At 35.4% G+C, this 21,420-nt stretch overlaps 1 protein-coding gene across 3 annotated transcripts in view; it reads right to left on the bottom strand.

Moving 5' to 3' along the window:
- Positions 1-19,707: 19,707 nt before the first annotated feature.
- LOC113114946 (FXYD domain-containing ion transport regulator 5-like) overlaps positions 19,708-21,420 on the bottom strand; it is a 28,191-nt gene continuing 26,478 nt past the window's right edge. For all 3 annotated transcript variants that reach the window (XM_026282074.1, XM_026282075.1, XM_026282076.1), the window contains one exon: positions 19,708-20,385. In XM_026282074.1, coding sequence (XP_026137859.1) covers positions 20,361-20,385 — 25 coding nt within the window. In that variant the 3' untranslated portion in view covers positions 19,708-20,360. The remainder of the gene's footprint in view (positions 20,386-21,420) is intronic.

Raw genomic sequence — 21,420 nt, 5'->3', positions numbered from 1 at the left:
TACCTTTGGCACGCTCTGGTATCAAAGGCAACCACTCATTGGCTTGTTGTATCTAATCGGATAATACATTCGGTTGACACTTACAGATTTAACCACGTTTGAATCTTCAGTTTTTCTTTTAGAAATATCATTATTACTGACAAAACTTTGTGGGGAACTGAAACAACACTGACACGCTATTTTGTTTTGTGGCACCTTGTACAAAATCTACCAAAATATATTACATTAGACATGGACATAGACATGGTGTGCTTCAGAATATGGTCTTTGCACGTATAAAGACTTGCAGTGAAAAAGTTGAGCACCACTGGTGTCGTTTTTTTTTTTTTTAGCACATGTAGGATGACGTACATAGTGTAGATCTCACAGAATGACTGTGCTGCTCTCAGCTTAAGTCAGCTCAGCTTCCTGTCCTATTCAGTGCGGCAGTGGCCAAGGAAGTGGTGAGTCTGTGATTAAACGTTTATTATAAATATTTTATGCCCATGCAGAAGGCTTTATAGTAGTTGCAGTGTTTCATTGTCTGTTGGATGTTTCACTAGTGATGTTTATTTGCAGTTGTAGTGAAAGCCATATGGTCTGTGCAGATATTAAGAAGAAGAGCAGAGAGAGAGTGTGTGAGAGAGAGAGAGAGAGAAACCAAGAGCTGTATATGTTTTCACCACCAATGTGAAGACAGGTTTTTGTACAAAACAAACTTTGTCAGGCACTTTTTTTCCATGTTAAACAAACTGATCATTCATATTATTATTTCTACCATTACTAGTGATATCACTTTTAGATTTGGGCTACCATTGCGGTTACTGCTTTCAAAAGTATTTAAAAAGTCTGCATTGCATGGAAACGAATGCTTAAAGGGGTTTTCTGACTCAAAAGCTCTTCTTAAACAGATTCATTCTGAAAATATACTAGTTTATTTTGTAAATGCAACAGTGCATCTCTGTAAAGCAAGGCAACCTGTGGTCTAGCCACGGCCGGCCCAAGCCTTTATGGGGTCCTAGGCAGACTTTAATTTAGGGGCCCCTCACCCCCTTATTTAGGGGTGTTCCCAATGCAAATGATTATTGTCAATGCTTGACTATTCAGACACTATAAATCTAACTCAGCCATTATCAGTTTTAGTATTTGTTGTGGCTGTGTTGCTTACACACCAATGTTTTTACTGCTCTGTGATTTTTAATTGTCACAGTAGAAAACCCACAAGTGTGGTCAGGTGTTAATTTGGACTTTAACATTCAGTCTTACAGTACTAAGTGGTATGCAATGTGGTGTACTGAAAAGTAGCTAAATAAACCAGCAGACAATCCACAACAACAACAAAAAATTTATAATTTTCTAATTATTAAATGGATGCCACCTGATTGGGACAATAAAGACCTCCCTACACCTACCTTAACCCTACCCAATTCTTTTTTTGTAACTTTTTGATTTTCGTTGAAAATAAATTCAAATAAAAAAATAATAAAAATAATAATAAAAATAAAAAATAAAAAAAATAAATAAATAAATAAATATACATTTATAAATATATAAATATGAAATAAGTGCTTTTCTGATGTGATCTGAAATTTTAAAAGGGAGAAAAAAAAATTAGCCAAAAGGTGGAATTGCACCCAAGTTGATTGTATCAAAACGAGTAAGCCCCATTTTTACCATCTGTGCCACAGCAAGATGAGGATCGTTGGCTGTCTTTTGTAGTGTTCACTAGCCGAGAGACACATTGTTAGGTGGAGTTAATGTAAATAGCTTTGGCCAACAAGGCAGGCGGGCTATTTGCGCTTAGTGTAAATAGATACTCCTAAAAAAAATTCAAGCCATTTCATGTACTGTACTCTTGGGGTCCCCCGGTGGCCACGGGGCCCTAAGCAGCCCCTACATTTGCTTATGCCTTGGGCTGGATCTCGGTCTAGTAGAGCTTGGTTTGGAGGGAAAACCTGCTATGCAGACTTGTTTCTTTAGACGTTTTCTCTCAATTTGACCAGAATGTTGTTGACTGTTTGCATATCATGTCAGCTTCCAGATACTGAAGAAAGATTGTGCAATATGTTTTCAAGAACATTCTATCACACGTCATGTTTGTGAACGTTAAGTTTTGTGTTCCGTTCAGTTTCAGCAGACGACCTAAATGACGTCACACTTTCAGAGAATGTCAAACCACTACTCGCCAGACCTGAAGTTTCATGTGAAGTGCTAAACTTTTCAGCAAATTTCCCTTCTACCAGCACCGCATTCTCTGAGCCGCCTCTTACTTGGATACTTTGGGGGGGATTTTTTTGCATGTTTGCGTATCTTGTCACACGTTTTTGCCAAGACCTCCGTCAGCAAATACCGTGTAACAAAAACCTTATGCAATCATAACCATATCCTTATTATATGAGCTCCATGTGGTTGGCTGCTGCGGTTAAGTTTGCAACTGAGGATGTGTTTTCATGTGCTGCTTTATAATGTGACCCTATGATGAATGTTTGATGTCCCTACTTTCGTATTGTAGGTCCTGTCTACCATCATTGCTCTTTTGTATCGTCAACCCTGTCAAACCTCAAAAAATAATAGTTGGTCACAAAAAAAAAAAAAAAAAAAAAAAAAATTCTGGTACCATTTACTCACCCCAATGCCATTCTAACTTCCATTCTTATTTGAAATACAAAAAGAAAATTGCAATGTATAATGTGCTGGTCACTCTTTTCTATTCAATTTCTATGAATAATGACTATATGATTATTGCATGACTTTAGAAATCTATTAGAAGCAGTAATTTTATACTATTTTTATGGTGCTCTGGAGTTTTTCAGTTTTCAGTGTAGAACAAAGAGACTCTATTTCCACAGAAAAAAATGTAAAACTAGGGTTAGGTAAATGATGAGAACATTTGTGGTAAAATTTGGCTTTAAATCTCAATCAAACTGTCCGACTTCCCTCTTAATCCTAATAATTTCTCTTGTATCTGTGCATTTACTGAATGTCTCTCACTCACCATTTAAAGGAAATACGATCAAAGCAGGATTTCAAACCTCCTGTTTATCAGCTTCTATCTCAAGCAGTTGCACCTGTGAAACATTTGTTTGTGTGTCTTGTATAAACTATGTTTTTACTACTCCACATGTCTTTCACTTTCAGTTCAGGCCAAATTTAAACATTTACCAAAACCAGCTCCATTAACTTTAGTCACATATCTGTGGCGTTGAGGTTTTTGGTTGACACAAAGTGTTGGCAGTGAGAAACTGTAGATAGATCAAAAGACAGTTGTCTATGATTAGAATCTTTGCTGCGATACATAAAAGGTCACGTTAAGCCAGATGTGAAAGTGTGAAATAAAGAAAAGAGCTATCAGAAACAAGAATTCACACTTTGGAAACTGGCATTTAATGGGGAATAAAGCAACAATATGTTAGTTAAAAATAATTAGAATTTTAGCAGCTAATGACTAAAAAGGAAATTCAGCCTGTAACACAGCCTCATCATTATGCTTTGGAGTTTTGAGTTTATAACAAGAAACCAAACCAGCCGTTAACATGTATTGTCTGATGGTTAGGATAGTGGGTACTGTATTTTTATAGAACCTTACTTTTACATATAATGCTGACATTATATGTATTTACTGATTCAACTGAGAGATGTTAGTGAGTCTGGCCTATATGTTTTTGGGACTGTTTGTGACTCAGATGAAAGAAACAATCAGAAAAGATTAATTTCCATAAGAACGGAGCAAGGCGGTTTCTTTAGTCATCAGTTTATTTGCTCCTGTTCTTAATTCTATGTGGTAAATAGTTTTTTCCACAAAATAATTTTCATATCTGTTTTCTTTGAGCCTTTCCTCATCTGCTTAATTCTACATGAAATCATAGCTTTTTAAATACATATTTCTGCTCGGTTTACTATTGGGGAAGTGGAAGAAATGCTCAAAAATGTTACTTGAATCTTGCCCTCTAACGATGTTCCTTTTCTTTTGGATAATGTTAACAAATAGCTAAATAGTTATTTATATTGTTTTAGTACACTTAAATTTGTTGTGGTCCATTCTAGTATGCAACACCCACTTTTCACAAATAAATCAGTTTCTGGCAAATCAAATTATGCCCCATTTTCCTCATTAATTATCCAGTTTTCCCTTAACCAATAAGTCAATTAAGCGAATTAGTGGGCCCCATCTGATATTGGCCAAACATATTTGGTAAATGCTTCAGTGTGTATTTGTGTAATGGAGAGCCTTGAATGTTCACTCATTGCTAAAATTTGTGAGTTTTTGTCAGATGCAGAGTTCTGCAAGCTTGAGAATCCTATCATTATAACAACATGTAGATATGTACTCTACTGTGAACTATACTGTGACTTCCTCGGACTGATTTTCCAATGCTATCAACATTAACATACTGAAGAAAACAAATTAGAACAAAAACTCACCATGCCTAAACATTCAAAAGATTCTAGGTGAGTAAATCATAATAATCCAAACAAGCAAACAGTAGAAAAAGGCCAGCATAATGTAAAGGAAAACAGACAATTAGGCACTAAAAGTGGTCATGCCATTACCAAAATGTTTGGCGTCTCTTAGTAAAGCTGTAGTTTTTATTTTGCATTTGTATTTTTCAACTTTTAGTGTGGGCATTTTGGCAACTTTTCGCAAACATTGACATATCACCATTGTCTTAACCAATCTACAGTCTGAACGACAGAAGGCGCAGAAGCCACACATTATAGGACAAAACAAAGCTAAAAAAAAAAAAAAAAAAGCTCTCTCATACGGTGTGTTGATTTACAATTTTATGAGGAATATAAGTGGTTTTTCATTGATGGCTTTGCTGCAGGCTCATGTCGGGCCTCTTTTGAAGGACTGCACGTATTAATGATAGAGCACAAATTAGGTGGAGGCAAAACAAGTGCAAAAACCGGGGAATAGACCAAATTCAATTTGAATTCAAATACACGCGAATATATTAGCCAATTGTTCAGCAACACAAGCTTTAGGAGGACTGTCAACTCACAGGCAATGGACTGCACTGATAAATATTTTCAAATTGGTTCAGCTTATTATTTCTCCGAGGCAGCCGGGTGCACCAAATTGGAATTTAGGGAGGGGGTTGGAGGGGGTTTCAGACGGCTGTAGGTTACTGTTGATGGGAGATTCGCTGTCACATTTTTACAAGCTTGGATTGTGCTTGCTCCGACAACCAGTCCCACATCTCCTGATTAACAGCTTAATTGAGAGAATCACTCATGCCGTGATGACCTGAATTGAGCGTGGAAATTCCAAATTACGAGAAGAGTAAAACCACCACAGTCTGTCTCTTTATGGAGAGCCTTTTTCCCCACACAAATACTGCAGTCCCTTATGGATGGGTTTGCCAAGACAGCCTATCATTAAGACAGACATACTAGTATCACTACCGTGATGCTTCTTTCATTTCCACTTATTAACAGTTTTTGACACATTCAAGACATGTAAACCACAGATGAATAAATGACAGAGCAATTAAATCAAGGTGTTCCAGGCTGCTTTCGGCTGTATTTTCGATAATATGATAATTTGCTAATTAGACTAACAAATATAGACTTGCCAGGGTCAAAGCAAACTCTCCTCTCCGCTCAGCACAGCACCAAGTACTCACAGGTTGTTCTGAAAACGAAGCTCTTTTGGCAGCGTCAAAAGCATTACTCATTCTCTTGCTTTTATTGACGTTGTCCTGACCTGTCCCTCATGCTAATCCACCACTTATTTCTGTAATGTGTGCTTCAGAAAGCTCACAACTAGTCATTTTCCCACCTGCTATTTGGAAATTAGCAATGGAATTCCATTCCAAGTCGGAACACCCAAGTGAGAAGCAGAATAACATGGTGGCGTCAAACTGACATGGAACTAAATTGCAACTATTTTTAAAATATACTTGTCTTTCACTGAATTTTTTTTTTGAATGATTTCTATAGAGACTTGTGTAAATGGACGTTTTTTTTGTTCACATTTTTTACCTTTATTCAAAATTGTATCTAGGCCTATTCGAGATTGTTCATTCATTCAAAAACATTCACTGTGCCTGCAAAAAATGACTGATTCAGTTATAAATAGGCCTATTATTAGCAACAGTCTTTGCGTAAGAAAAAATGTCCAAAGTGGACATCCAGTTGTGGTAGTATAATGTGAATGGAGAAAACAGGTGTATAATGTCCCAGTGTCACTTCCCTTTGTAAAGTTCCCAGTTATTGTGACATCATAACAGCAACAGGAAGTGGAAGTGGAAGCCCAGCACAATGGGTACCAACAACAATATCTGGATAAAGAGCAGGGTCTTGTAAGATAGATAGCACCTATTTGACTGTAGGGCAAAAGCTATTGCTATATTTATCCATTTGAGGACTGGGGAAAAGGTCATTCCTGGGCTAGTTCCCATTTCCTTATCCGAAGTGGGAACAACAATAAATACATTTAATTGTTAAGAGTAACGGTCAGTGGAGGCTGAGTTCGGCCAGCTGTGTGTGTCAAACCTGGATAATGACCACAACAAGCCCTTCTGGGAAAAATACAATGTGGAAGTGAAATCTTGAAGACATAATAGATAGAAATGTTCCTCCATATGTATCTGTGCCTTAGTTGTATTGATTAAAGTCATTTGGCAGCTTGTCAGATGCTTTCACAATGAAGGATGTTAAATTCACTAAGGTGTGAGGGACACAAATCACACACAAGTCTGAAATGAATCACTTCTTGATTTTACAGGAAATTAGGGGGCATTTCTTTTACAAATTTCTATTTTCTAATTTAAGTTTTAAGATTGCTAAAACTACTGGAAAAGTATCATTCAAATCAGCATTCGGACTTTCTCGCAATTCCAAGTATCTATCTCATTTTTTTTTTTCTTTTTTATTCTGGGTTGGCAAGTTTATATTTCGTTTATCTCTCACTCTCACGCTCACTCTCTCTCTTTCTTTTGCCATAGAATAAAAACTAAAAAAGATAATTGCAATTTTTCTAGTACAGAATTCAGAAGGTTCTGCATATGTTAAACATAATTTAGACAAAAAAAAAAATGGTTCTTCTGTATAAATATTTCTGTATTTATATATTTAAAAAAAAAAAAAAAAGTAGAATTGTGAGATTTAAACACAAAATTGCAAGATAAAAAGTTGCAATTACCTTTCTACTTTTTTTTCCCCTTGGGGGAAACAAACTTCCACAGGAACTTGACATCCTATCGCAGCCAAAGCTATGATTAGATACTTGCAGTATTAAACAGATCATTTTATTGCAGAGAAACTTGCATACACCCCTGCAATATCAGTATTTTTTGTCATTTTCCACAAAAAGAAAGAAGAACATCCTAAATGCATTTATTTTGTCCACCAGTTTATGTGGACTCTTGGGAGAGCATGGCCTTGAGGCTAAAAAACGTTAAAAAACCCCACCACTAAATTCACAAGGTTATGATTTCAAGGGAACAAAATGGACAAATACCCACACTGTACAGGAATTTACTGTTATGGGAAAATAAACTGCTTAGCATGACTAGCCTGCATGGTCCTTAAAGGAGCTCATGGCACTCAGCATAAGTTTCCTGTCGAGTGTGCTTGTTCAAGTGCTTTGGTAAACAAAACAAAAAAGTTGCATTTACAAGTGTACACCAGACCACAGACCTGAAACCATGAGTCAGCCCACAGTAAATTCATGATGAGATAAGGACTATAAACTTCTGATGAATTTAGAATATTTAGCCTGGCTAACCACAGTTCAGTTTCATACTCGACTGATTATATTTCAAGTTATTTATTAACTCTGACATACATTTTCAACTGTGGCATGGAATGGTGTACAGTAATAGATGACTGTGATCCGTTTGTGATTAGAGAGATAAAGCAGTTCTTCCATGTGAATTTATCTAGGTTACACTAGGCCAGGTTCACAGGGTCGACTATGTATCAAAGCTCCTGAGAAATCTAGGTGTAGCATTCTAATATGTAGATTAATTTTTTCTCCTTATCTTTTTTTTCCTAGAATAAGAAGATGCTGCGTTTATTCATTCTGTTTTTGATTCTTCGAGGTGCAGGTAAGTTCATTCTATCTAGGCTTACATTATTCTGTCGTACTTTGATCAAAAGTTCTCCGTCCTATTCAGATGTTTATTTTTGTACTCAATCCATCTTTTTCTTCTCATGTCTATCTAAAGTATCTGAATCGGTGACAGGCTCGTGGAACAGTCCTCCTGTAACTCACCATTTAGCAGATGCTTTTCATTCAGCATGCCTTGAACGCTCTCAAAGTTTTGTGCTAACACTAGAGATTTCATCAAATGATGTCAGTTCTCTATCTGCCACTTAGATGCATGACAAATGAAATGCTCTATATATACATACATATGTTAAAATAGCCATTTCACAATGGAGCAGTTTTTACCTTCATGGCAGCTGAATAATCAACTATTATGTTCATTTGACCTCTAACCTTATATTTATTTATTCAAATCAACAGCCGCAGCATCAGAAGATACTTCAGAAGAAAGTACTTCAGGAGACGGTATCAGTATGACATCTCTCGTGTTTTCTGAAAATCTGAATATGTATAAATCTCTTTTTGTCATGCCTGGGTCATATTTCACCCCACAACCACAAAAATAAATAAATGCATTCAGTTAATCTCTCAATTAATTACACTTTCTTCCTCAAAATATCATTATTTAAATTAGTGCCCAGTTACTCAAAATAATAATAATAATAATAATTAATTACTAGCCATAATTATAATTGCATTTTCAACAGTGTAATTAGATTACCATACACATTACTCTCTCTAAAATGTATTGCATTACATAATTACTTTCTAAATTCCATATTAACCTTGACCAATGAACAATACAAATATAGACATGGAACTGTTTGTTCAATTCTTTTAAATAAAAAATATGAAACTACATCATTTATTCTTGAGCTGATCAAAGTATTTTGAGGTAAAAGGTTGCATTAAAAATTACATTTTATTTTTAGGTGTTACATTTTGAGGTAAAATGTATTTATACACAATTGTTATAGACTATAAAGCATTCAATGCAATTATATCAGAAACAACTGTAATTCAATTACAGAAAAAGTGAGAGCAATCCCTTACTTTAGTTTTTCAAGGGAAAAGTAATCAAATTACAGAAATTGGTTACTTAGCAATGCATTACACCCAACAGTGCTCAAAATATATAATTTAAATTAAGACTATCTATCATGACAGCATGTGTTGTGTTTGCTTTGATTTAAACTGATAAACAAATAAATCATATTATCAATAAATACAGAATTGTATTGTACTATAATACAGAAAAATATGAGAATATAATAAAAATTCTTTACTTCAAAATAACATTAAGACTTATTCTTATCATTTATGAATATTTAAGTGTTATTTTTTTCAACATTTTCTGTCTTTCATTTTTTCTATTTCATCTTCATATTCCCATTTACCCAGGTGGCATTGAGGACGATGAAGATCTAGGTAGGTATTCCTCTCCAGTCGCACATGTAGCATGAAGACAGGTTGTTACTGTAAGACGTGACCAGCTCATCCGCCACATTAATTCCTGAAAGCAATCAATTAGCGTCTCCCAGCAGAGAGGCGCTGATAGCCCCCGCTTCATCCGCACCACTGTCCGTCCCCTTAATGGACGTTGGCAGTCTCATTCAGCTCTCCTGTGCGAGGAGCTGTCCATCTTCATCAGCCGAATGATTGCTCTCTGATAGAATTACTGAGCTGTTAAGACAAGCCCTGCTCACCAGTTCTGGCCAGAGGCTGATGGGAAGGATGGGAGGTGGGATAGAAGGAAGTAAAAATCTTCAGTATGAGCACGAAAAGAATTGAGATTCATTTCCCATCTAATTCCCTAGAAAGGGTAAAAAAAAAAAAAAAAAAAAAACGTTAGTGATTAATAAGAAAAAAAAAATTGATTGAAGATGTGGCCTAGAGACATCAAGCTTTTTGGGTTCAGATTTGGCATGTGTTGTGTCAAATAGCATTTATTTATATAGTGCTTTATACAATACAGATTTGTTTATAAGATGCCGATTCACAGTAATAAATAGGAAAAAAAAAACAGTATTAATGTTGCATTCCATGTTTCATTAATTATGCAGCTCACAACAGCGCCATTATTCAGCTCAATTTAGTTCAGTGTTGATTAAGTTTAACTGTGTCAATGTTGCAAAGTTCATTAATTATGAATGAACTTGATTCAAAGAAAGCCGCTCTACAGAAGATAATAGTGTCATTGTTCAGCACAAGTCAGTTCCGTGTTGATTCAGTTTAGTTCAATAATAGTGCATACAATTTTTACTTCAGTTCAATTTAGTAAGAGTTTTGTTAACATGCAATAGTATCAGTGCAGTCACATTGATAATATCCATGTTCCCACAATTATTAAAACTATTATGTCACAGATATCGCTTTGAAAAGTCATAGACTCGACCAATGGCAGATGGGGATGTGTTTAAAAAACTGACTAAAAACAATGATAATGTTCAGCACTTCAGTTTAGTGCACCTAGAGGAAATACCCACAGTTGCTTTAGTAAAATGGCTTAAAGCAGCCCTACAAAATCATTTCACAAGGCTGTAATGGATCCCTGTTTAAACATATTCAGTACTAACATTAGGAATTTTGTAACTGTTGTTAATGTTATAGCAGTTCATCAATGGATATCATCCTTGTGTCTGCATTTTTTTTTTCAGGGAAGCCGAGGCGTCCTGGAATTGTACATTCTGACATGCCTAGAGCAAATCCTGGATCAGATAAATCCACAGGAGACGCTGAAGCTAATGAAGGTTGACAAAAATGTCAAACTCTTCTATTTATTGATTAATTTGTATTTACAACTTGGAGTTAAAGTATATGTGCACAAATTTAATGCACACCCTCCTGTTTTTTATTGTTAATTTTTAGGTGCAACATTGATAATCATCATATCTGCCGTTAGCGCCGTAGTTCTGCTCATCGGAGTTATTGTAGGTAGGTTGAATCCTAGCAAACTTTGCCACACGAACACAGGCATATACTAGAGACTACAGTTTGATACTACCATGCTATTAGTTTTCCCCAATAATGTGTGTAAAATCTTACATAATGGAGATGAATGAATGATTCCAGCAAATGGCAGCTTGGTCATATTAGTATTCATAATATTTGTGTAATGTTTACGTTTTTGTTTATTTGGATATACACTGAAATGCACAATATTAATTATTAACAGTTGCTGCAATTTCATATCTAAAATGCAGTTTAGATTCTTTCAATTCATTAGTAACATACTGTATATTCAGTGCCTATGCAAATGTATGAAAGTGTGTGTAAAGAAACACTACTACTAATGAGATCATGTTTCAAATATAAAGTTCAGAAATACTTCCTTCTAATTATACAGCAGTTATATAGTTTATGAGATACATGCTGTAAATGAATGTATAACATGTTTGTCTTATTGTAAAACATTAGTTTAATATGGGTGTGTACTTAACAAGAAACGCAGGAGCTAGGCTGTACGCCAAATTTTTGTCAACTCCAACATCTCCATTGATGGGTGTTGGATGTCCTGTTTTTTTTTAACATAAATGCAACACAATTTTCCAACGGTGGATTTTCTGTGAGGCTATTTATTAAAGCGTAACATCTCTTTTATCTTTGCAGCTATTGTCCTCTACAGACGCTACTTGCGAAGCCGAGAACTGGGGTAAGACTGATTTAGCTTTGCTTGCAAGCAATTTCAAATGACCTGTGCGTCAGATTAGCATATTTAAAAAAAATAAATAAAATTTTTTATTAAAGAATCGAAGCATGCTGGGTTGAATAGAGCTAAATCCATTTGACAGAAATTTGTGTTCACTCCTCAAACTATTACCCATGTTGCTTACAAATGCAGTGTGGATTTGTGCATGCCTTTGTGAATAGAGGTTTGGAAACATCTAATGTACTTCACGCTTGCTAATAATTCAGAAAATATTGAAGCTGAAGCTATTTGCACAAGCACAATCGCTTATGTATTATTTGCTCCACATGGTACCCCTTTTATACTGGATCTAAGAAGGATTTGGCAGCACTTGGTGGAAAAATAGTTTTGTCTCACCTTTAGCTTACTTGACACTTTATCTTGAGTGACACATCATTGCTTAGATTTACAAGGTGGCTTGCACACTCCACCCCGTCAACTTTTTGGGGTGGTCCAACCAGTCGGATAGGTAACAGTTGTCTGAATCCCTGGTAACCCACTAAACACAAGACGACGTGAGTTAAGCGAGACAATAGAGGGCCGCATGCAGGAGGGATAGGCCACCATTAACAGCGGGTTTGTACATGTGCATTGATGACTCCACTTTCCAGCCATCTGTCAAACGCCCCTCAAGCCCTGAACTGTTAGAAACCCAAAGAAAAAAGGACAGAAAACAAGCCATGCGCTGACTAACATGAACAAGATATGACCTGCTAAACCCTGAGAGAGTTAACACTGTTGGAATACTGTATGTATGGCAGGGTTTGAAAATTGACTCCTTCAATGTCTGTTTGTCATGATGTTTTTGGTCAAAAACAATCAGGGACGAAACTGCTTGAACCAGTTTGTATGTTTATTAGAGACAGAGAAGGAACAAGGAAGAAAATGGTGTTACAATTCATGTTGCATTATTATTTTTTTCCTTGCAAGCACAGCCACACTCCCACACCGCATGTCCTGACCTGAATCAATACATTAAACATTATGACAAATTACATGCCATTTATCTGTACATTGCATTTATAGTGAGACCACAAAAAATATATATTATTTGGATCATGTTCAGGCCATTTTAAAGCCTTCCTTAAAGCTTAAATGTTCGGTCACATCAATAGCTATAACCATATTAGCGTCCACCTGGTTTAAGAAAACAGTCCCATGCAGAGCTTTAATACAAAAATGCACCCAATGAATGGCGACTATGGAAAGCAAAACCTAAATCCCGGAACATTTTAGACGATTTAGAAATCCTGACCAAGCGCATATGTTTTGGTCCGAAAAGAGGACAAGAGTCGCTGGTCACATCCCCAAGTTAGATGAATGCATAGGAATTTTAGGTCAGGTAAAATCTGCAAATTCTAACCCAGAGCTTGCTGGCTCCCATGGCTGTGTTTTCCACCAAATGAAAACCTGGGTTGTCGAAATACTATTGGATAATAATCAACTAAACAATAATAATAATAAAAAAAATAAAAAAATAAAATAAAAAACTCGACACAAAACTCACATCTCAAAATAACTAGCTGTAGCATGTTTTTTTCTAAATATCTGCAAACATACTATGATATATTATGCTTTAGTAGAGTGAAACAATACATATAGCACCTTTAAATAATGAATTTTAATACAGTAAATTAATCTACTTTTATAATGTCTTTAAGTTAATTTTTTTTTGAAGAATTAAAACTCCAGTCCCTATTCATTGTACATGTAATAAAAAGTCAAAGAGGTTTGGAACAACATCAGGGTGAGTAAATGAGGACATGTTTTATTTTTTTTAGGTGAACTGTCTCTTTTGGGTGACAACATCAATGCGGTTAAAATATAAGAATGCTTGTTTTCTTTCTGTAGAGAAAAGGAAAGAGCTGCTTTGTTCTCTCTCACGTCCTGTCCCCCCACTTCGTGGCCTATCGCTGTCGTCTTGATAGGTTGTGTAGCTGAATGTTTTGCACAGTAATCAGTTTCAGTGAGTTGCTGAGTATGGTGTTATGTGAGAGAAGGCTGGAAAGGAGCGGAGTTGGTCTGACACTTGCCTCCACACAGCAAGCTTAAAGATCCTCTGTTTTCTCTCTTTCTCTCTCACTCTCGCTTTCTTTATTGAGGTTAAATTCTTCTGCAGGATTACAGGTTACCTCAGGGGAATGCAGTTAGCTGAGCCACAGCTTTTTTTTTTCGGTGTTGAGTGATAGGGTGGCTGAAAGGGGCTTAATCACACAGCAACCACAGGCTCTGTGGATCAACACTGAACCTTTCTGAGCATGTTCACAGAAAGCACACTCAATAAAAAACGATAAAAGCCCCCCGAAAATGCCTCGCGGGGCAAAAATCTTGCCATAGAGTTCATAAAGCCAGGCAAACTGTGAACGAATTCATCACCGAGGCAAATTAAACAGCATTTACCTGAGGAAAGCAAGCGTACGTACATGTGTTTGAACAACATGAACATGCCACAAAGAGCTCCATTCATCTTTCTCCTCAACTATAAACTGAATGTCCCTGTATTCAAAGCGCAAGTCAGGCTTAAGCTCCTCTCACATGTATGTATTTATATTGCCTTAAGTACAATGTGACCCATAGCTGACCCTATTCTTTACAGATATCAGCCTGGCTGTGTAAATTTATCCAGCCATTGTTGGTGCTACTGCTATAATTTCGGTCTTAATACACTGAATAGGTTTTGTAGATGTCGAAATGGGTCACCTCATCAGGAAACACATTTTTGTTAATCTTTTGAGATAACATTTAATTGTTAGATGGAAACTTTGTCCACAGTTCAAAAAGAACATTACTGATGTTTAAACATGGCTTGTTAGGAAATCTTTTTATATCTTACATCATATACACTAGATTGCAACAAAACTAACATTACATTGCATTCTGGAAGTCTCGATTCTGATTGGTCAGTTGCACTTTTTCAGTGGCTTTGGTTCAGCTTTGGCCACAGTAAAATTTCTGTATTATTTTTTAGGTGTTTTTTTTTACTTGTTATAATCCAAAAACCAGACAAACCAAAGCTACAAGGTAAATCACAACATTAAAGTACACAGTAAAAAGTGTTTGAAAATAAGACAAAAAGATAAAGGTACAAAACTGTGTACTTAATGATTTTAGTGATGAAAATAATTACAGTTATAAAAATGTTGACACAGAAACATTAAAATTTAAGTTTATAGCAAAATATGCATATTATGCATACAAATATATAATTAGTTTGAAAGCATAAGGAAACGGACTAAGTTTGTCGATATTAATATAGTTCTTTTGACACACGCTTGTTTCAGTTTTCTGATTGGTGGAGATTTTTGCAGAATCATGGGTTATGTAGTTTTCCATCAGGAAATGTAGTTTTCCATTGTTGAATATAATTATTTAAACAACAACAAAAATATGCACCATATATTAGTCTGTCTTCAAAGGTTTATGCAAATGTATGGGATTTTTTATTTACTTTAATGGCCATTATCGATAGATCAAACTGTAACTTCAATGTCTCTCATATCACATCTCAGAGGACTTTAGTATTGAAATTGCGAACTGGAGTCTTGTTGTTAGGTTGATTTGCAGTCAACAAAAGTATGTAATTAACCTACAAAAAGTGAGTAATATTTGACTAATCTCATGACCCGCTCCGTTTAAAAATAACAGCTTTCATTTAGCTTTCGCTTGGTGTGCATCATTTTAAACATATCTCTCATTAATTTAATTATGTTAAACGTTTTAAAGAGGAAAAAATCCTGTTAAGCGAAAGGCAGGAAAAAAATGGAGCATCAAATCTTAAAGATTTAATCAAAGTCTCCATAGTGAACTGACTGTTCTCTCTCTGTTTCTCCAGGGTCTACTCTGTGCCAGCAGAGCAAGGACAGAAAGCTGCGGTCTAACCGTCAGGGCCTTTTCATTTCCTCTCTCCACTGGATCCTTTCAGGGACGTGCTGCAAGCATGTGATTTCTCATCTGAACGTATCTCTATATAGTGGATTCTATAACATCAGTAAAAGAGAATGTGTTGCTATCACAAATTTCTTATGAACTCTTTTTAAATGCACAATGTATACTGTTCATGCACACATGCCGTATGTTGCACTCACAGAGAAAGTGCTTGGACTGTGTAGTACAGCCCACTGGAACTTTTCACTCTCTGCCTGCAATTATTTTTTATTTAAATCAAGTTCAGACCATTTTTAAACTCAATCTTTTCAATCTTTAGATATTCTCCTCAAATGTAAGCCATTCATAGTCATCAAAAATATAAACAAATGGCATGAGTTTGGGGCGGGACTATCTAATTAACTAGCCAATGACAGACAGTGCCACAGAAATCATGAACTGCAGCTTGAAGCAAACATCCTCCTTATTTTTGCTCCCGGTCCTCAAATGTTAGCTGTCCCCAGTGCATTTAAAGTGACAAAATCAAGGCGGTTAAAAGATAAAGCTGGTCTCTGGCTCTCTGATTATTTGACAAAAGAAAGAAATAAGTAGAGAGAGAAAAACGAGTGGAAAAGTGGCTCTGAACACCCACTTGTCAAATGGTGAATTAATCAACCGCTTTAAATAATGACGTTGCTTTCTTTTCCCTCTCTTTCGCCTTGGCCAACTCCTTTAAAGCACAGCAGATTGTAAATAGCTCTGGGATGCTGGGGAGCAGACTAATGTTTCATAGGCTATATACTCCTGGCTTTAATAGGAAGACAATCCGATGGGTAGATGCAATAAAGATACAACACATAGCTACAATGAGGTCCTAAAGTCCATTAGTCACTTAAAAAATTATTCTTCAAAATTTAACATTTGATTCAAAAGGACTTTTAATGTGTAAAATAGTTAACCCTGCAGTTTATCTTGTTTCACATGGCTCATAATTATGAAGTGGCGTGAACGCAGCTTTATTTACATATTTGCAATATCCTATATTGTCACTGATTGGACGAACGCAGCATGTGATGTTAACATCGTCGCGCACCCTCATATTGCAGATGTAGGCTCCTAAAGTTGTTTTTCCATTGGACTACAAAGGTAAGAATAAAACAGTCTCTTCTTAAAAAAAAAAAAAATATGTGTTTCGAGTCACCCACAGACATTTTTTTCCACTCAATGAAATGACTGTTTATGCAAGATGCAGCATTCCGTGACGGTTTGAAGCAAGTCTATATGAGCCACAGGATTAGGCGTCTATTGCTAAGATTTGTGGCACCGCAATAAAGTGTTAATATCACTAAAGCGGTGTCAACCTGGCTCCTAAATTACAAGTGTAAAACCTTCTATTACTCGGTGTTAAAATCTGTAAGGACAGTAAAGTGGGGTAACGTGAGATGTGAAACCCAAATGTGTAACTTGTGGTTATCAATTTACTAGCAGTTTCTGCGAAAAAAGTACTTTTTCCCCAATTTAACAACATTAGAAACATTTGAAGACATTTGCATAATCACTATAATGAAATAATATTTAGTGTGGACTCAGACTTTTGGACCCCAGTGTATCCACAGAATCATCGACTGAAACTAAGACACTATAGCGAGCTGCATACTTTTATCTTCCTCTTTCTCTCTTTTCTTTTTTTCTTCCATTTTTTTTTAGATTAAAATGGAAATCAATCAAAGCCCTTTTAGCCTGAGTCTTGAGACTGAGAGCTTCTCAACTTTTTACTCTGAATTTACACAAAGACGACAGGCTAGCAAACACTTTTAACACTTCTGAGGCAAAGTTTTTCTGTGATTTCTTGCTATCTTGTTAAAGGGACAGTTCACCCAAGAATGAACATTTTGTCCTCATTTACTGACCTTAATGTTATTCCAGGTTTATATGACTTACTTTCTTCTGTTGAACATTTGGGGTCCAAAAACATTGGACCCCATTGACTTTTATTGTATGGATGAAAACATTGTTATACAGAAGAAAGTAAGTCAAACAGACATGGAATGACATTAAGATAAATAAATAATGTCAAAACTTGAATTTTTATGTAGCTAATAACTGTCTGTCCACCCAGCCTGTGTATAAACAGTACGTAAAACAAGGGAGGGCTGCTAACCCAGATCTCTTTTAAAAATGTTTCCATTTCCTTTCTAGCTGAATTTTCTGTTTCTTGATTACCTGCTTTTCTTGTGCTTGCTGGTTTTCTATTTAAATCTAAATGAAATCCAATCTTGCGTGCATCAGACAGCTTGAGCTTGTTACTTTGATGCGTGTGGGTGTGTAAGGCATTAGTGTGTAATATTAAACAAGATTTGCAATATATCTATTCTGGTTAATCATTCGCTAATAGTGTCCCTTAGACACTTCACACCATTTCAGATAACTGAAATTGGATAAAAAAAAAAAAACATTTCAACTCCTTTGAGTCATTCTGAAAGCCAGTTTCCATCATTTTGACATTTTCCTCCCACTTTTTAATATAGATTTTTTTTTTTTCTAAACCGTTGGGTTTTATTAACTCCAACAACTTCCTCTTGGGCTTTTTTTGGGCAAAAAAAAAAAAAAAAAAAAAAAAAAAAAATATATATATATATATATATAAATGATTTAAAAAGCTATATATAAAGCTCTGATATTCCCCCATTCATGTTACTCAAAAAATGAATGATGTACATCTTGCTATCATGTAGGATAACATTCGGTTCACATAGATTCACATTTCAGTTCTGTTACCAGTTTCTCTTCGTGGTTAAAGTTAGAACAGAGTGGAACTACAGATGTAGATTTTCCCTCTGAAGGTCGTGCTCAACAGTCTTTGAAAAGAAAACCATAAGAGATTGTATTGTATTTCCTTTCAATAGAGGCTGTTTCTGACATCAGCGCTTATTTTCTTTTATGTTATGTAAGGTATTCTGTCAGCAAAAATGGATACTTAAAAGAGTTTTATGAAAAGTTTATGCGGTATGAACGAGATTATCCATTTATATTCTACTTTTATAAATGTTATCAGTAGTGTTTTTCTTGTAAAATTTTGTAGCACAATGTCACTGGATAAAGCAGCGTAATAAATCATTAAATCATGCAGTAGCAGTCAATTTGTCAGATTTGTGTGATTTCTACTGAAGTTTTATAGGTTAATGCCTGTTGCTGTATATATTTTATAAGACAACCTGTCAACTGTTTGTTGTATGAAACCTATTTTAAATAAATATTATTGATCTCAACAGCTGTGCTAGTATTATACTGCAAACTGTATGCATTTGATTCGTGTGGGAATTGGTATAGAGATCACAAAAATGATTAAAAGCATATTTTACACCAGGACTACAGTTTGTTAGTTTATTCTAATATGCAAAATTTGTTCATCATCATCAGCTACTCTTTGCATTAATAGACTCCATTAGCATGGTGCAACTGTGATAGAAACAATTTCCTTGAAACAGTAATAATACAGTAATAATACATTTAAATAACAATTGTAATAATTCATAATTATTATACTGAATAAATTCATTTTATTTTTTGATTTTCACTTTTTTTTTGTTTTGTTTACATTTTCGTCATTTCATTACTTTTTATACATATTTCTATTCATTATTAATTCAGATTTAGTTTTAGTACTTTTACTACTTTTATTTAAATTATTTGCCAAAGGAACATCATTTCTAATTTTGTTTTTTAAGCTTAAATTTTTCATAAAATATTTAGATTTTCTTTTATTTCAAATTTATTTAAAATAACTTTGTTTGTTTATTTGCTTGCTTGCTTTAGTTAACAACCATTCAGTTTTGCTGTTCATTAACGAGCATCTACAGATCTTCTTTTATGCACTATGGAAAATAACAACAACAAAAATCAGCTTTTTAATGACCAAATTTGGTTTTTGGGTGAACTATAGAATATTTACATAAACACCTTTTGCAATTTTCCAGTGGAGATATGCTAATGGTACCGGTCACTGTGAGATGGTCTTGATATTTTCATTTTTCCCCTGACATCAGCATATACTCATTTGCCACTGCCATCTGAGCTTATGCAAGATAAGAAATATGAAACATCACTTATATTAAACTCATGTCTTATACACTGATAAAGATTTTTTTTTATTATTAATTTGTTTTTACAAGGGCATGATGTAGATGGTGAATTCAGATACATGAATCTCTAAACAGACTGAGCCAAACTGTTTTTATTCTCTCCTCTTGGGAGAACTCATAATAAATGTGTCTGATGGCCTCTTGAGGGCGCTCGTGAGCCACATAACGCTTTTTTCCATTTCCAAAAGATTGACACATCAGAGGATGCACAGAATTGAAATAATAATGACAATAAAACACAAGTACAGCTTTACGTTGTACAAAGTTTGACACTTAAATCGAGCAGTTTGGTGCAGGAGAGCAGAGGGATGAAGGGATTTTGTGTCTGAGACGCGTGATTACGCTGGGATCTGCCGAAGTCCCAGCCGTTGTGTTACCGCTGGCGTTTAGTGCCGCACAATAGCACACATCTTATTCCCCGGCTCCTCTGTGTGACAAACCCAGAGATCAGTTTGAAATAATGAACACACTCACACACACAACCTCTCCATCTTGTCCTTATGATGTTGTTTTCACAAGGGGGAAATGCAAGTCTGTAACCTCTGTGGAAACAGGTCTGACTGGCTCCTTTGTGTTCTCCTGCTGTACTTCTGTTTATTGTCGAGCCAGCTGATCAATGCTGGGAGAAGTGTTAACTTCTGGTCACCTCATATGAACTACATACACAGAAAAAAAAATGGTTAGTAAGAGATTGGAGAGAGAGAAATACACTTTCTCAGTTTTCTCAAGCAAAAACAAACAAAAAAACTTTAAAGAAAATCAGTTCACCTAGAGGCCATTTTGACACTGAACTAGTTTGTCAACATTTACAGAGCTTAACTTTATTAAAGATATATTCCACCCCAAAAGGAAAATTTTTGTCATTAATCACTTACCCCCATGTCGTTCTAAACCTGTAAAAGCGTCTTTCGTCCTCGGAACACAATTTAAGATATTTTAGATGAAAACCGGGACCCTTCTGACTGCCCCATTGACTGGCAAGTAAAAAACATTGGCAAGGTCCATAATACGTATTAAAGTCGTCATCAGAATACTCCATCTGCCATCAGACGTGCAATCTGGGTTATATGAAGCGACGGGAACACTTTTTGTGCGAAATACATATACAAAAATATAAACTTTAACTTTTTCTTCGTCTACAGTCTCCTTCTGTGTCTCTCCATATCACTGTATTCTGCTTATTATGGATGGGTGAATCGATCCTGAAGTATCGATATATCGATACTGATGCAAGTATCGAAAGTATTGATACTCATATAAAAATATTGATACTAAGGTGTTTTTATCTACCAGTGATTTTGTTTATTAAACAAAAAAACAATGCCTACAATATGCTTAAATTGGACGAATAACTTATGTTAGCAAATAATTGTGTGGAAGGGATTTTCCTCCTCATCTGAACACATGCAAATGTTGCAAGGCAGAATCAATCAATTACAGAGAGCGTTCACTCACTTCTGACAGTGCATTTAAATAGAGCTGCGTTTCCCAAGAGTAGCCTATAATAAGAAAGCATTTATGTTTTTGGAAAAGGCAGCCCAGAACAATGCAGAAAAAACAGGCTCTATGTTTGAGTTATTTCACAATGAACCTATTGAAATCGTACCCTAGTTTGTGCAGTACATTTATTTAAATCTGCATGTTAAAAGTTCATATTGCTTATGTTCTATTCTGTATTGTTAATATAAATC

The sequence above is a fragment of the Carassius auratus genome, chromosome 15 (assembly GCF_003368295.1).
Source record: "Carassius auratus strain Wakin chromosome 15, ASM336829v1, whole genome shotgun sequence".
Taxonomy (NCBI): domain Eukaryota; kingdom Metazoa; phylum Chordata; class Actinopteri; order Cypriniformes; family Cyprinidae; genus Carassius; species Carassius auratus.
The sequence above is the reverse complement of the archived record's forward strand: the minus strand, read 5'-3'. Positions and strand labels throughout refer to the sequence as shown.